Source organism: Littorina saxatilis, linkage group LG2 (assembly GCF_037325665.1).
Source record: "Littorina saxatilis isolate snail1 linkage group LG2, US_GU_Lsax_2.0, whole genome shotgun sequence".
NCBI lineage: Eukaryota > Metazoa > Mollusca > Gastropoda > Littorinimorpha > Littorinidae > Littorina > Littorina saxatilis.
Window position 1 is genome coordinate 94,156,070 of NC_090246.1, and position 17,773 is coordinate 94,173,842.

The 17,773-nt window shown below is 44.9% G+C and overlaps 1 protein-coding gene across 2 annotated transcripts in view; it reads left to right on the forward strand.

Annotated features, from left to right (window-relative positions):
- Positions 1-5,142: 5,142 nt before the first annotated feature.
- Positions 5,143-17,773, forward strand: part of LOC138960215 (uncharacterized) — a 50,045-nt gene continuing 37,414 nt past the window's right edge. For both annotated transcript variants that reach the window (XM_070331997.1, XM_070331998.1), the window contains exons 1-10: positions 5,143-5,263; positions 6,222-6,330; positions 6,759-6,931; positions 7,225-7,462; positions 10,546-10,682; positions 11,953-12,004; positions 12,565-12,741; positions 13,265-13,438; positions 14,686-14,871; positions 15,897-16,157. In XM_070331997.1, the coding sequence (XP_070188098.1) occupies positions 5,255-5,263; positions 6,222-6,330; positions 6,759-6,931; positions 7,225-7,462; positions 10,546-10,682; positions 11,953-12,004; positions 12,565-12,741; positions 13,265-13,438; positions 14,686-14,871; positions 15,897-16,157 (1,516 nt within the window). In that variant the 5' untranslated portion in view covers positions 5,143-5,254. The remainder of the gene's footprint in view (positions 5,264-6,221; positions 6,331-6,758; positions 6,932-7,224; positions 7,463-10,545; positions 10,683-11,952; positions 12,005-12,564; positions 12,742-13,264; positions 13,439-14,685; positions 14,872-15,896; positions 16,158-17,773) is intronic.

Here is a 17,773-nt window from a genome sequence, read left to right on the forward strand (position 1 = left end):
CAGTTATGCCGGGCCGCGAGTCCTAGGCGATAACGCAAGTCCCTAAACTACTACTACTACCGTACTACTCACTGCTACTACACTAGGCTGTCACTGCGGACAATCTTGATCTGCATGAGGAGCTCTCATGCACTCAGTAAGCTTGTACATAAACTGACTGAGAAGTGCAACACAGAACTGCGTCGGAAACCAAGACTACAAGAACAACGCTATCCGGCGGCGAAATAAAAAATACGAGGAACTGTATAAACTATAACTGATGCATATATGCCTGTGCTTGATTTGTTGAGTGGCCTATGTTGTTTCGACACACATAATTACGTATGATGCATTCAGTCCCGCCGGTCAGTCACGCCTTCATTGGCGCCGGCAAGACTGTATAAACGGTCGGTCCCACTGCGTTTCAACCCTTGCCGGATATTTCTCTACCTCGATCAATCAATATAAGATTTTGTTGCGTACGTAGTTCTTCAGTGTTCCTCGTTTAATGTGTTGAGCTGTACTAAGTGGAGTTTACTGATTAGGACTAATTTTGGCTACAGGCCTAGCGGCCTTTCGGCTAAAACAAATGTATGCGCGAAGCCAGGTTGTTAGAGATTAATTATGCCGGTGTAACACCCCATTTTGACCCCAATCTGGAAGTGCCCCCGGAGGTCACTTTGGTAACCCAAACTAAGGATAAGGATGGCCCCCACATAACTGTATTTGGCCCCCACCGCACTGTCAAATCGTCCCCAATCCCACCTGGATTTTGACAGGGCCAAGCTGCCCCCACTTCCCCTCCTATGTATGTTACACGGCGAAGTGTGTGTGTGTGTGCGTGTGTGTGCGTGTGTGTGTGTGTGTCAGTGTGTGTGTGTTGCGGAGGGGGGGGGGGGAGCGGGACATCATGACAACAAGGGTAACAACTTATTGTAGCTTCCTGATACAAAGCAAATGAAAGAAAGCATACAAATGAAGACCTACAAGTTATTGATTTGCACAAACAAATTCACCAGTCTAAGGAGAAGATATCCAAAGGAAGTTTTCGAGAAGAGACAAAATTGGGTATAATTTATTTTGTTGGAAAACTGTTGAGGGAATCAGTCACATCTTTCAGTTTAACAAATAAGAGGACGAATTAAAAACAAACACACCACCGCAACGCCAGGGGTCAACCCGCTATTGCCGCGGCCCGTTGTTGCCGCGGCCCGTTGTTGCCGCGGCCCGTTATTGCCGCGGCCCGTTGTTGCCGCGGCCCTTTTTTGTTTTTTTAATTTTTGTTTAATTTTTTTTCCCATTATGTACATTAATTTTTTTATTGACCAGAAAATCTCTTACGCAAGGAGAAAGGACGACACCCAGCGGAAGTTTTCGCCACGTCTGCAGGGATTGAAACTCGCAATCCTATGCATTGGAGGCAGGCGCGGCGGCCCGTTTTTTGTTATTCTAGAACTATGTCAAAATTGGAATATCAAAGGCAGATGCGGACAAGGAACTTAGTCGATAAATATCGACAGGGGGCCGACAAATGGTTTAAATGGGAAATGTGTGTATATGGGTGTGGGTTTGAAACAAACAAACAAACCAACCCATGTGAACCCCGGGCCGCAGGCCTTCGATGTAGTGATTGAAAAAAAAGGATGTTCTCAAATGGTTCAATTCTCATTTGGTCTGATTCTCAAATGGTACCGGTATACTCCCCCCCCCTGGCCGCAGGCCTAGGAGTAAAATTTTTATAGACACTGACCTTCTTCCCAGGGGTCATTGACCCAGTTTTAGCTATGAGAGGTGGTTCGCCCAGAGGCTGTAGAGTATACTGGGGCGGTCTCTTTGATGTCTTGAGAGGAAACTTGGCCAGGGTAGTACATGCACCAGAACTGGTGGACACCAAGGACAAACATGAAATCGAAGCAGTTTGCTTTCAGAGAGAACGGTCGTCAGCAACTCAAACTTCTCTGTTTTCTTTTTTTTTTTTAAATCTGACTTTCTTTGTGGCCCCCTGACTCCGCCCCCTCCCTCTGTAAGGACCCTCCTCCACAAGGACCGATTTTTGTCAACATTTTAAAGGTCGCTAGAGAGGGGTTCCACTGTATGACCTAACCGCTACTGGCAGACGGCCTCAATCTTCACGCGCAAAGACGAGATTAATAGGTGCTCGGTTTTGGTATTTTGAATTACATTACATTAAACCTTTGTTGGGTTTCATGGTCATGGCAACAGCCATAATAATATTACATGATGTATAATATCATATTTCAGCATATGTGAATTACATGTCATCATACTAAACTGTCATACATTTTTATTCCTACATTATTCTGATTGATCACAACCAAACCTACTATCATTGGACACATCCAAATGCAAGCGCCTGTTCTTGACAATTTCTCTCTGATCTAAATATAAAATCAGTGCAATTTCCTGGGTCGGGCTTTGCCACAGACACTCACGGTTTGGCCTGTAGGTAAAATGTACAATGTATTTTCTGATTTGTGCACAAAAGCTTTTTTTCTTTTTTCTTTTTTTTAACATAACAATGTTTAATGTCACTGTATGTTTAAAAGACCATGGTCATATTTGTAAAAAAAATGTTAAATTAGAAAATAAATAACATTTTGGTTCATGATTTTTCCTACACCTGTGCTAAAAATAAGAAATAAAAATGTCGGGTATATAAGTCACTCAAATACAGCTAGGTATGAATGGCTCGGTTTGAGTTTGTTGCAGTTGACCCTGCACAATGCGACATATCATGTTTTTGTTGAACAATTTTGACGTCACCCCTCCCATAGGGTGACGTATTTCACAACTTCCTGTGTTACACAAACTCTGTGATGACCAATTTTGACGTCACCCCTCCCATAGGGTGACGGATTTCACAACTTTCTACAGATGAACAATTTTGACGTCACCCCTCCCATAGGGTGACGGATGTCACAACTTCCTGTGTACACAAACTGATGACGTATTTCACAACAAAATGGCGCTGCCCATGGTCAACCTCGAAACTATCCGTATAGAATGGGGGCGTCCTCGCCCCCATAACAAAGTATTAAAGTTAGGTGAGCGTAGCTGTCTTGCTTACCAGTCAGGCAGTTTATAACAGAATTCACTAATGCGTGAGAGTAGAGATGGGATGGATGGAGGGGGGGGGGGGGGGAGGGAAGAAGAGAGGGGGGAGAGGAAGTGTGGGAGGGATGGAGGGAGGGAGAGAGAGGGGCCGGGGAGATGGAGGGAAAGAGATAGTGGGATGGAGGTAGAGAGAGAGGAGGGAGGGAGTGAGAGAGGGGGAGGAAGATAGGGTGGGAGGAAGAGAGTGGGGTGGAGAGAGAGAGAGGGGGGAGGGAGGGAGAGAAAGAGAGTGGGATGGAGGGACAGAGGGGAGGGAGTGAGAGTGAAGGAGGGAGGTAGAGAAAAGTCGATTGTTGGCGGTAGGGAGGGAGGGAGAAAAGGAGGCAGGGAAGTAGTGAGATATAAATAGAGAGAGAGGTAGGGAGGAAGGGAGGGAGAGAGAGAAGGATGGCGGAAGAGAGGGGGAGAGGAGGGAGCGAAAGGGAAGGAGGGATAGAGAAAATGATGGAGGGAGGGAAATAGAGAGAGGGAGGAAGAGGGAGAGAGATCGCGAGAGAGGTAGGGAGGGATAGAAAGAGATGGAGGGAGGGAAAGAGAGAGGGAGAGAGATGGAGGGAGAGAGGGAGACAAGGATCGTCAATATAGAGAAGAAAAATGTTTGAAATAAAACGTCATAAGGTGACGTCATAATGTCTTGCCGTATTGAATGACGTCATTTGTTTGTTTCAAACTTAAATGACGTCATTTGTGTGTTCTAAACTTTAAATGACGTCTTTTTTGTATGAGTCCTCTGACAAGAATTTTGAAACTTCAAACTATCATTATACGAAAATTAGGAACACCTTGGACTTACTTTGTTTTGCCAAAACATTCATGCATACTTAAAAAGTTGTTTTTGGTTGTGGATTTACTTGTTCATATCTGCTTATTTAAGCACTCTAAAAAGTAGAAATGAACACAAAAAATGCGCATTGATTTGTTCTTTTTGATGAACGAAAAATATCATTTTTGAAAAAAGTGGACTTACTCGGTTTTTTCAGCACACGGCAGAGTTACCAACTTTGTTGTTTTGATGGCATCTGACTGGCGCAAAATTGTTTTAAAAAAACCCGGAATCAGGGGATCTTTCTTGCGGAAAAGTTCCGCAGCAATAGCGGGTTGCGGCAATAACGGGCTTAGAACTACAAAACGACCGTTTGTATGGCACAGTAAAACGTCATCTGCAGCGGTATAAATAGGTTCTTTATCGTCCGAAACAAATATAACATTTTCCACTTTACATTATAATCTTCCTGCAGAAACTTTGAGTGTCCGTAAAATAACTCGTAATAGCGTGGACCAAGACAAGAAAAGATAACTATTTATCCGTAATAAAAATCAGCTAAACATGGGGTCATTGAATTTTGTTTCAGTAGGGATGGGACAATGCTGACAACAAATTTCTATGAGACTAGATGTAAAAACTGTTCATCAAAAATGAAAGTGCATGGAAATGTAGACCTTGAAGGTGCACACGTTTTCTCACACAAAGCATTGTTGTGAAAACGGCAAATTGAATCAGTTGTTTGAAAATGATATTGTCTGCTTTTTAGATCGTGTACCTTTAACAATCCAGTTATATTTGGAGTCCGAAGATTTCAAAAAGATACTACAAATCAAAATTGAGGTGCGGAAATTTGGTTTTACGATCGATGAAATAGTAGGACCAACGTCAGCTAGGTTGGGGCTAAAAAAGGCCCCTTTCCCTTGACTGCTGAGAGGAAATTTCACGCTTTTTTTTTACTTGATACTAGTGTGCATTCGTAAATTAAAACAAAAACTAATAATGCTACTGTGTCATTATTTTCTGCAATCTGGATGCATACCACGTAAAAGTAGAAAGCGCGCTCTTTAATTTGGTACGTCTTGTGTCTCGGTTTCTTTTTCTTCTCTTCACATCACTCTTCTTCGTTCAGCTGCATAGTTGCATTCAACACAGAGCAAAAGATTTGGAGGGAAATGTCACATGCTACAGAGAACTCAGTTTCGGAAACGAGTGATGACGTCATGTGATAATGGCGTCAATTGAATGACGTAACATTTCTAAATGTCCGTCTTCACCGTCACTATGTTGTGATTTTCGCCGTTTAGTGTGACAAAATTCCCTTTCTCCATGGCGTGAGAGTTCCATCGAGACCCAAAGCAAAACATGTGACAGCAGATGAGAAGGGCAAGTTGTTCTGGACACTTTTCAGTTTTCTGATATTTGGTAAAACGGAGTATTTGACCTATTTCTGTGATTTGAAGACAAGCAGGAAGGTCGAGTTCTTCCTGAAATTCTTCGTAGCAGCAGTGCTTTACATCTCATTCTGGACACGAAAGGGTTAATGAATGCCTATTTAACAAGGGTGTAGGTGACGAACCAAAAACAACCAGAACTCTAGGCTTTTTCTTCTGCGTTCCCAAGAACTGTGGGCGAGAGATGGTTTAGTGATGAAAGAAATTTTATCTGAGTTTTCCAGGCATACTTCAGCGAAGACCCGAGATCCCACAATGGCTTTAAAGTTGTTGTGGGGTGTGCTCCGGAAGATCGTCGATCAGAGTCTGTTGCGAATACGGCCTCTTGTGCCATTCGTCATTTTCTCAAAAATTCTTGTTATTCATGGGTTGCAAAGTAATGCATGTATTGTGTCAGTGACAAAACAGGCACACAGAGTGAAACCTATACACCTCGATTTACGGGTGGTGTAAATATAAACACTACGCGTCTACAAAAACACGGTGAAGATTACGAGGGGCTCATTTGACAGTAATCGAAGTTATGGTCGCTGGGGCATCACGGCTGGTAAATGTTAGAAAAAAGATACATGCAGGCCTTGTTGTTGTTGTTGTTGTTGTTGTTGTTGTTGTTGTTGTTGTTGTTGTTGTTGTTGTTGTTGTTGTGTGCGTGCGTGTGTGTGTGTGTGTGTGTGTGTGTGCGTGTGTGTGTGTGTGTGTGTGTGTGTGTGTGTGTGTGTGTGCGTGCGTACGTTCGTGCGTGCGTGCGTGCGTATGTGCGAATGTGTGTGTGTTGTGTGTGTGTTTATATGTGTGTGTGTGTGTCAGTGTGGGAGCGTGCGTACGTGCGTGTGTGTGTACTCATCGCTGCTCTTCGAATTGTTGATGACGAGATCATGTTTGTGGATCAGGTGCTGCAGATCCATGGAGGGGTCGCCATCCTCGGTGTCCACTTATTCCTTCTTCTTCACCTCCAACTGCCACCCTCCATCGCCACCCCTAATGAACTGTCCGATGAAGGTGAGTGTGTTGTACAAACAAGACTTCACTACCCCCCCCCCTCCCCCCAACCTTTGTCGTAAACTATTGAGTTATTCTCCTCCTCTCTGTCATCATCACCACCAGCGTGAGGTTTTAGAAGTTCTTCCGACAAAATTAGTCGAGTCTTTTACAAAGGGCAAAATCATTCTTCTATTCAGACAAATCGAACCAACAGTTTACAGGCTTGCTGCTTACTAGCTGTGGGCGGGAGGGATAGGTTTGGTCACGGGACCGGAAACACTGATTGTTTTTCTCTAGGCCTTAAAATCTATACCAGGTAAACACAGACCTGCTCCGAGTTGGTAAGGGTCCGTAGAAACCTGTACATTTACTTTAACTTTAACACTGTACATATCTCATCCATCCATTCAGCTTTTATAGTGCTTGTGTGTCTGTACGCTGGGCAGAGAGCAAGTCGCTATGGCACCAGATGGCCGATTCCATGTCGGTGGTCAGTTCGGAAGACCGGGACCGGTTCCTGGACCTGTGCCTCAAGCGACGCATCATGTGTGACAACGCCCGCTTCATGGGCGTCAAGCCCGACTTTCAGTGGCGCTCTGGCATCACCCAGTCTTCCAAGGTTAGCGTTAGGATCGACCGGGATTGAGATCGTTGTGTGACTGATGCAGAGTGTGACAAGAGTACTCTGTGTTTGTGTGTGTGTGTGTGTGTGTGTGTGTGTGTGTGTGTGTGTGTGCGTGAGAGAGAGAGAGAGAGAGAGAGAGAGAGAGAGAGAGAGAGAAAGAGAGAGAGAGAGACAGACAGACAGACAGACAGACAGACAGACAGACAGGGCAACTAGGCATCGTCAAGTATCCACAGCTAAAATCCCTTGTCACTTTCTTAGCAAGATCCTTAACATTTTCCCTGTAGGATCGTTTCTGGCACTCGTACACTTGCACGTACAACCGAGACATCAAGCAGTGCCCCGTGGATGGCCTTTGGAGTTCCTGGAGCCCCTGGAGCCGCTGCGGGGCCACCTGCGATGCCAAGGGCAACCAGACTCGCACGCGCACCTGTAGCAACCCTGTTCCTGTCCGGGGTGGCGACCGGTGCCACGGCAGCATGATGCGCTCACGGCCTTGTCTGGGGACCTGTACTGACCCCTCCAGTGAGTAGAGGGATAAAGTAGTTTATAGTAATAGACGATCGCGATTTTTGGAAACAACTTTGTCGGGTTTGTATGTGTTGTGAAAGAAGAGTGAATACCCTTGCTTTTTCTCGGACAAATAAATGCCCACGTGCTCCTGTCTACGTGTTTCAGATATAACGGTAGTATGATGTGTTCATGGCCTTCTCTGGGGACCTGTACTGACGCCTCGAGCGAGTAGAGGGATAACGTAGTTCATATGAATTGTGTCGGATCTGGGACGTTGCCGTGGTTATGATATATTACCGAGATAGTATGAGAAAGAGGCATATTTTACGGTAGTATGACGTGTTCATGGCCTTGCCGGGGCACATGTACTGACCCCTCCTGTTAAAGTGTTATAGTATAGTTGACAGCAGTTCATTACGAGATTTGTCGAGGTCAATAAGATTAATCTGCCAGTCGTGGATCTGGGATGGAAGAGGCAGGAGATGGGGTGGGCACAGGTGTCGAGGTGGGGAGGGGTGGGGGGTGGGGGTGGTCTGGTCGGGTGTGCGTCAGGCCTTGTCTTGGCACCTGAACTGAGCTGACGCCTTTGAGCGATGTACATCACCAGGAATAGTAAAAAGCTGATGGTTGACAGAACTTTAGTGTGAGACGTCAGCATGTATGAGGCCGATGTCTTGGTTGAGAAGTTGATGGGCTCATAACAGAGAAAGTAATATACCGCATGGGGATTCTTAAAGAGTTGGATGGCATCAAGAGCCTTTTAGCTGGTATGGTTAGCGGTACTTCATCACGAGACGCCATGGCTTGGGTGCACGAACCGAAAGTTGGCCACCCAAACGGGAGAGAACAAACCGCGGGGTCTGATTGGTTGAAATTACAACGAATCTCAATGTCAACCAATCCAACACTGCGGCTGGTAACTTATCTTTCACCTCGGCCCATCATGCAAGAGACTGACATCCGAGTGGAGAGGTTGATGTACTCATAGCAAGGGGAAGTATCCTTAGCGGATTATGACTTTATTCAGTTATTCTGCAGAAAAGACAAATGCTGGAGAAAAACCGTTCTTTTCTGCAGCATTTCTGCATAATGTCATCTTTCGCCGAAGCAGCGTTTTTTTCTGCAGCAAAACATTTTACTGCAGTAAAATTGAAATCAAGAATGCTTCAGTAAAACGGTGCTGTTGTTTTACTGCAGAAAACCTGTTTACATTTTTTCTGCAGCATTTTGTACTGGCTCTTGGCGGATTATGACATTATTAAGTTATTCTGGAGAAAAACTGAAATGCTGGAGAAAAACTGTCTTTTCTGCAGCATTTCTGCATAATGTCATCTTTCGCCGAAGCAACGTTTTGTACTGCAGTAAAACAGTTTTTCTGAAGCATAATGTTTACTTGGTTTTCTGCAGCATTATTGCGATTAACTTTTTCTTCAGAATAGTCTGTGACAGTTTTTCTGGAGAAAAACGAACGACCTTGTAAAGTACCGTTTGTATTCGTCGCCCCCTGGGATAGTATAATAGTTTGTTCCGTAGTGTACCAATCAGAAGGCGTGTAGCATAAGGGCATTATATTCAACTTCACAATGGCGGCCGAACGTGAACAATTTCTGAAGCAAACCGAACACGAAGTGGACTACTGCGTTCGTCTGGGAAAATGTGACAATGTTGCTGACAGGTGCCATTGTTTAATTTGAAACTTTGAACTTCCGGCGGAAAGGAAGTCAGACAGACAAAATACATTCGTGTCACGCACAACTATTGGTAATTCTGGATGAGTCCATCTCTCGACAGAGGGGGGCTCGCGTGCTCCAACATTATAATGAGCCAGTACAAAATGCTGCAGAAAAAGTGTAAACAGGTTTTCTGCAGTAAAACAACAGCACCGTTTTACTGCAGCATTCTTGATTTCAATTTTACTGCAGTAAAATGTTTTGCTCCAGAAAAACCCGTTGCTTCGGCGAAAGATGACATTATGCAGAAATGCTGCAGAAAAGACAGTTTTTCTCCAGCATTTCTGTTTTTCTGCAGAATAACTGAATAATGCCAAAATGCTGAAGAAAAAGTGTAAACAGTTTTTCTCCAGTAAAACAACATCACCGTTTTACTGCAGCATTCTTGATTTCAATTTTACTGCAGTAAAACTGTTTTACTGCAGAAAAAAAACGTTGCTCTCGCGAAAGATGACATTATGCAGAAATGCTGCAGAAGCAAACAGTTTTTCTCCAGCATTTCTGTTTTTCTGCAGAATAACTGAATAAAGTCATAATCCGCTAAGGATAGGGAAGGGACAGGTGACGCAGCAGCCTCACTCTGGAAGCGAGTTAGGTTGTAAAGAAGAAAGTGGACGGGTGTCACGTGTAGTATTTTGAGGCCAAGGCTCTGTTTGGACATCTACTCGTGCCAATCCAGTGAGCAGTGCTGAGTGATAAGAGGAATGCAAACAATGCATGGAATCATGACGCAATTCAAGACACAATTTGAGTTACTCTGTCTGACTTGACTCGGTATAAAAACAGCCAGCATTTATTTGGGGCAGAAAGATCGCTGTATTTTTAGCTTTTGCCCAGGAGTCCCTTCACTCAGGCTCACGTGATGATCTTCTCTATTCATCACAGAAAACTTCCACAGTCACCGGATGCCTCATTTGCGTCATTTCTCATAATTATTGAGATAGTAAAGGATTATATTGTCTTGCATTGCATTGCGTTGCATTGCATTTTATTGTCTTGTCTTGTCTTGTCTCGTCTTGTATTGTCTTGTCTTTAATTGTCTTGTAGATGTATTGTATTGTCTTGTATGGTCTTTTGTTTTGTTATGTTATGTTATGTTATGTTATGTTATGTTATGCTTTGTTATGTAATGTTATGTTATGTTATGTTGTCTTGTCTTGTCTTGTCTTGTCTTGCATTGCATTACAATGCATTGCATTGGATTGCATTGCATTGTATTGTAATATTTGTATTATATTGCATTACATTGCATTTTATTGTATCGTATCGTATCGTATCTTATTGTGCCATGTCGTGTCGTGTCGTGTCGTATCTCGTATCGTATCGTATCGTATCGTATCGACAGTGCATTGTGTGGGTTTGCAGAAGGGGGCGGCGTAGAAGAGGCTGAAGCCTTCCTGAAGGAGGTGCACGAAGCTTACCCCGACCTGATGCACGACTGTTATGACGCTCACTGCACCTACGGCGTTGTCAAGAGAGTCATCTTCGAGCCCCACGTCAGGGTAAGAGGCCGGTCACACACAACGATTTGGTCGGTCACACGGGCCGATTGCCGCGCTGCCCGCACGACAATATGTCAACTTTTGAAGTACATGTAGTAGTTTCCAAGTTGGTTTAACTTAAAATTTGTCTTAAGTTTTGAAAGTGGCTTTGTGTTCATTGAGAGACAACCGTTCTCAGACAAGGGAAACGTTGACAAAGTTTTGAGCTGGTGGAACGTTCTGTTGGCAAGGTAATTTCAAAAAGTACTTACTCATTGGGCTTGGGAGAATGCATGAACTATTTTGGAACAGCGAAAGAGTAGAGATTCTCATTTCAGTGCATGTACAGACACATAGCTAGAACAAATCTTCTCCAATATTGGATTGGATGGATTGGATTGGATTGGATAAGATTTACAGTCCAGTGAGGTTACCCTCATGGAAATTCGGGCTGCTTTCTCCCCGGGGAAAGCGAGCTGCCATACATACGGCGCTACCCATTTTTTTTTCCTGCATGCGTGTATTCATGTTTCCTGAGTAGCTTTGAATCTGCTGACATAAAAATGTCCGTATGGTGGAGTTACGTGTTTTAAAATGGGAATTTTTGCTCTTTTATTCAACACGATTCTAAGATTTGGAAACCTGCGCCAATGTGCGTGAATGAAAAGGAAGACCTCGGCTCTTTCGGTTTAAAAGTTTCGACGTTTACCTAGAACTTGTCACCAAAACCTACGTAAGGGTAAGTGTGCTAAAATGACTGAAAACCTCAGCTTTAATGGTCTCACAATACGGAGATTGCTACAATGGATCAAGAGTCGTATTCGCTAGGTCGGTGGCATCATCCCTGTGAGTCCGGCCACAGGAAAAGCTGAAGTGGGAAATCTGCGCAATAATTGCAGGAAGTGCTGTTACTGTTGCACACAATTATGCGATAACAAATGTTGTGTCACTTGTATGATACAACAGTGTCTTCTCCGTGTAATACTTGTATTTGAAGTAATACAATGATAATCATCCAGTGCTCGTGCTACATGGATTTGCAGGGTTTAACGACCATTGGTATAATACAACTTTTTCTTCTGCGTGTAATCCATTTTTAAAGTTTTAATTAAGTAATAATCGTCCAACACCCCTTAATGATTTCACGCACTACTACTGGGATTTGCATGATATAATGATCACTTGTATAAAACAACTTTGTATTCTGCGTGTAATACTTTTTTTGAAGCACTCTTATTGATTCCACGCATACTGGGATTTGCATGATATAACGGTTATGTTCTAATTTCAGGCGAAGTACTGGTCTAGTCTGAGCTGTGTCAAGTACGGTGGTGCATGTCCAGGTAAGACTTTACGTTGTTATTAAGGAAACTTCACCGACTTTGGGGAGGGTAGAGCCATAAGAAGGGAGAGTGCAAAGGGGACGCTTTAAAAAAACAAACGAGTAACGACATATTAGCGAAATATTAGAAACATTCGTTTCGACAGCCATCAACAAAACTTGATACCATCCTGCCAAGTTTCACCAATACTACCACCTCATTTATCGAGCTTTACCTATCTTAGGTTAATCGATACAAGCTTCATCCTAGCTAGCGATAACCACCGTGATGTGTCGAACGAAGGTCCCCCCCCCCCCCCACCCCCACACACACACATAAAAAAAAATAAAACCCCACCCCAAATCCAACAACAACAAAAAACAAACACAAAACCAACCAAACAAAAACAAAAAACACAACAACCAACCGAACCCACCAAACAATCAGACTGACACATTTTATGCACTCTTGGACAACCAGGACCCACTTTGTAAGGGTGCTGAAACTACCTTCTATAGTGTGTGTGTTTAAATTCTCAAAAACTTCTCACAACCTAAAAATATCTTCATCTCTTTTTTCAGTGGACGGGAAGTGGGGGAACTGGAGCGAGTGGAGCCAGTGTTCACTGAAGTGTGGCACGGGGTCACGCACCAGAACACGCACGTGCGATCAGCCGCCACCCAACTTTGGGGGCCACCCGTGCACCGGGGCGTTCCACGAAGAACAGAGCTGCATCATGAAGGACTGTGGCGCCACCAGTGAGATATAAATCTGTCTGTTGGTTTTAATTTCTGATTAGTGTTTTCTTGAGTGTTTTGTAAGAGTGTGGTTACAATTTTCGTCAAAGGATGCCAGAAGATATTCTGAAAAATGGTTGCCCCCTACACCGCTTCAGACACACGTGGACCCATACACTGATTCAGACACACGCGCCAGCAGACGAAGAAACACATCCACGCTCGCACACAGGCATAACTGCACGCATGCACGCTCACACGTATGTGACCCCACCACACACATACCACCCCTCCCCCAACACACACACGCATACAAAAACATAGGAGCGGACACACACACACACACACACACACACACACGACACATATGAGAGAGCGAGAGTCACACAACTTCGAGAACGTTTAAGATATTCTATTCTGACAGATTTCGCATATAATAATTGTAATGGTCTTTCAACTTAGATGAAAGTTTATTTTCCTATGTTTGTACGCATGCACTTATATATACATACACACCATGTGCTGTTTATTTTCCTTCTTTCAGCCACCGAGACGTTCACAGAGTGGACTAAGTGGTCATCCTGCAGCATATCGTGTGGCGGCTACGGGATTCAAACCGCCACCATGGTGTGTTTACGTCACGCAGGCTGTGACCTCATGGGTGTCCTCACTCCTTACGTCAACAGGTCCAGGCCCTGCTACCCCGGGGATTGTCCTAGTGAGTGTCTGTGGTGAAGTTTGGGTCAATAAGATGAACATCGACGTTCTCTCGAACATTATTTTCTGAAGCCAGATCTGCACCTTTTTTTCCATTCATATAATTCCTATAACGTCTGGAACTCCCTGCCGCTTGAGATTCGCCAGAGCCCCTCTCTTGACGCGTTCAAGAGTAGGCCTAGGTGGAAGACTCAGTTCTTCCCGTAGCTGGCTGCGACTTTCATGTTCGACGTGATGTGTTGTAATCCAAAAGACATTCTTGTGCTGTGCTCTGCGAGAGGTGTTTTCTTTGTGCTTAATATTATTTTGTTTGGAGCTAGCTATTGATGTGTACATTGTTGTTAAACAGTTGTTTGTTGTATGTTTATCAGGGTTTGCTAGTGTGTGATAGGGTTCGTGTCCGTCTGTAGATGTTAGTTTCTTTGTTAGTCCTGTGTTGACAACTCTTCGACAAGCGCTTAGAACTGTACCCACGGAATACGCGCTATATAAGCTTCCTATTGATTGATTGATTGATTGATTGATAACGAAATGTGAGTCGTATAAGCATTTGCTTTTCTTGCGGATGAAATCGTTTCTCTTTTGAGACCATCTGCTCAAACGTTCTCTGTTGTGGTTATTTATGTTGTTGTTGTTGGTGTTGTTGTTGTTGCTTTTGACAGTGGAGCATAATTCTTAGGTATCAGAAAGACAAGTTCACACGATTCACGAGGAGGCCAGGATATCAGATACATGGGAATGTGGTGTCGTGTAGACGAGTGGAGTGCTCTGATTAAACAACCCGTCAGAGAGAGAGAGAGAGAGAGAGAGAGAGAGAGAGAGAGAGAGAGAGAGAGAGAGAGAGAGAGAGAGAGAGAGAGAGAGAGAGAGAGAGAGAGAGAGAGAGAGAGAGAGAGAGAGAGAGAGAGAGAGAGAGATGGCTGAGGGAGAGAGGAAGAGGAGAAAGAGAGAGAGAGAGAGAGAGAGAGAGAGAGAGAGAGGGGTTGAGAGAGAGAGAGAGGGGGGGTGGGTGGGGGAGAGAGGGAGGTACGTTGTCTCTGCAATTTTCCGCTCAGGCATCCACGTCCTATTCTCCTTTGGTGACACTTATAGTTAAACACCACGTTAAGTCTTCGCGAACACACACAAAGCACCCCCCTCCCTCCCTTCACTCTTCATGCTAGAGGCAAACGCCTTTTAACACTGAGCTGATTCGTGCATTTTTTCATACACAACGTCAACTGTTTACCTTCCTTCTTCTCTGTGAAGATCAGGGCGGCTGGTCCGAGTGGACTGACTGGACTGAGTGTTCGGCGGCGTGCGGGGCAGGAAGACAGAGCAGACTCCGCCTGTGTGATTCCCCCTTTCCAACCGGGGGGCTGTACTGCTTGGGGGACCCCCTCGACTTCCGTCTGTGTAAAGGGGACTCTTGTGCTGGGCAGCCTTCCCCACCAGGTAAACTGGGGAACAAAAAACCCCGCGCACACTTTTTCCTCATGGTGTCACAATCGCCATTTCCCCCTTAGTGTAACGAGGAAGCTATTGTGGTCAAGTGTTGGCTCTAGTTTCCGTCTTATTGTGTGGGTTTTGTTTGTAAAATTTTCAAAGCTAGTTTCTTCGGCGTGGGGAAATAAATATCGCAGGACTTTTTCTGTGGACATTTCGAAAAACACCACCCCCTCTTCACACAGACGTACACCAAAAGAAGAAATTCACGAATATTAAATCAAATACAATTACAAAAGAAAAACAAAAAGGCATAGTGTACTGAAAGTACTGCAAGCCATGCTTGCTTCCTTTGCGAATCAATATCTTTAGAAAATTCATCCGGTCGTCAACTTCTGCTGCATTTTTCAATTCTAATAGCAATAGATTGGGAAAAAGGGACTGGGCAAAAACTGTGACTGGCGTAAGTAATGTGCACATCACATACTTACCAATAACCTCCTGAATATTCCTAATCTTTCAGTTATCAGGGAGAAGATTTCATATAGTCCTGTGAGGTTACATTCATGGAAATTCGGGCTGCTTCGTAACTAGGGAAAGCGAGCTGCCATACAGTACGGCGCTAACCCAATGTTTTTGTTTTGTATTTGTTATTTTTCGAGCGCAACATTTATATCAAGTGTAAAGCCTGTCCTTAACTGGGCGATGTCGACTCCGCGAAGTATACTTCGCAAAGCTGGCCGCACACGGCTTTAGCACTGAGTTTTCGGTAAAAAGACTTCTCGAAGTCTATGCAAAGCTGGCCGCACACTGCTTTAGCACTGAGTTTTCGGTAAAAAGACTTCTCGAAGTCTATGCAAAGCTGGCCGCACACTGCTTTAGCACTGAGTTTTCGGTAAAAAGACTTCTCGAAGTCTATGCGAAGTCGACTTCGGGCTCAATTAAGGACGGGCTTAAACGGCTCGGGTGTGATTTGAATCCCTGAAATTTACTCTACATTTCACGCCTCGCCATAACCTTCATGTAAACCCCAGAGAAAACCGCCTACCGCCGCAAACCAGGCGAGGAGGACGAGGAGGTGCTGATCGGCAAGAGCGACGAGTACCTCAACGGACCCCTCAACCCCAACATGGAGTCCACCTACAACCCCTGGACACCCTGGTCCCCCTGCTCAGATTCCTGCGGGACGGGTAGTCGTAAGAGAACTCGCTGGTGCTCTGTCAGCTCCACTCCTTTGCCACCTTGCGAGGGCGAGGTCCAGCAGGTCCAGTTTTGCAACGTCTTTGTTTGTCCGGGTAAGTTTTGTTTGAAATAAACTGTGACCCCCCCAACAAAAAATCATTGCACCAATTTTCGTACCCCAACTTTCTATGCCATCAAATTTAAGGCATGCGATTTGGCTATTTGGCACGATAACGGGTGCAACAATTTTTTTTTCTCACAGTTTAGTTTATACAGAGACTGCTCGCTCTCTTTTTGACTCCAGACCGGAGATATACTATATACACCTGAAATGAAACTGCCTCAACAGATTCGTCACACGAAAGGATTGCATGCAACTTGCTATGTTCTGCTGCTATCAGTTATGCAGATGTACTCAGCATCGCTCACAGCAGCCTCCCTGCATCGGTTTTGATTGATGTGTTTCAATCCGGAGCGATGTATGAATGTAGAATTCATCTTTTATTTTTTCGGACTGAATGCAACTTGCCGCTTTCTGCATTAGAACATTGATATGTTCTGTAACACAGTGGCTGGTAGATGGGGTATGTGGATGCTATGGGCACCGCGTGGCATGATCTTCGACTTTGGCAAGGGCAAGATGCAGTGATGCAGGCAACGTAACAGCCCGCTCCCAGCTTGTATGTCAACTTTACCATACAAGCACTTACCCAATGCATGTTTCCTCCAGACCGGGGTTGGCAGATAGGGTGGATGTCTTTACGTTTCTCGACCTGAGGCGAGGACAAGACAAAGACTTCACCAATGCATGTTTCCTCCACATCGGGGTTGGCAGATAGGGTGGATGTCTTTATGTTTCTTGACCTGAGGCGAGGACAAGACAAAGACTTCACCAATGCATGTTTCCTCCACACCGGGGCTGGCAGATAGGGTGGATGTCTTTACGTTTCTCGACCTGTGGCGAGGACAAGACAAAGACTTCACCAATGCATGTTTCCTCCACACCGGGGCTGGCAGATAGGGTGGATGTCTTCATGTTTCTCGACCGGAGGCGAGGACAAGACAAAGACTTCACCAATGCATGTTTCCTCCACACCGGGGCTGGCAGATAGGGTGGATGTCTTTACGTTTCTCGACCTGTGGCGAGGACAAGACAAAGACTTCACCAATGCATGTTTCCTCCACACCGGGGCTGGCAGATAGGGTGGATGTCTTTCTGTTTCTCGACCTGAGGCGAGGACAAGACAAAGACTTCACCAATGCATGTTTCCTCCACACCGGGGCTGGCAGATAGGGTGGATGTCTTTATGTTTCTCGACCTGTGGCGAGGACAAGACAAAGACTTCACCAATGCATGTTTCCTCCATACCGGGGTTGGCAGATAGGGTGGATGTCTTTACGTTTCTCGACCTGTGGCGAGGACAAGACAAAGACTTCACCAATGCATGTTTCCTCCACACCGGGGCTGGCAGATAGGGTGGATGTCTATGTTTCTCGACCTGTGGCGAGGACAAGACAAAGACTTCACCAATGCATGTTTCCTCCACACCGGGGCTGGCAGATAGGGTGGATGTCTATGTTTCTCGACCTGTGGCGAGGACAAGACAAAGACTTCACCAATGCATGTTTCCTCCAGACCGGGGCTGGCAGATAGGGTGGATGTCTGTCTTTACGTTTCTCGACCTGAGGCTAGGACAAGACAAAGACTTCACCAATGCATGTTTCCTCC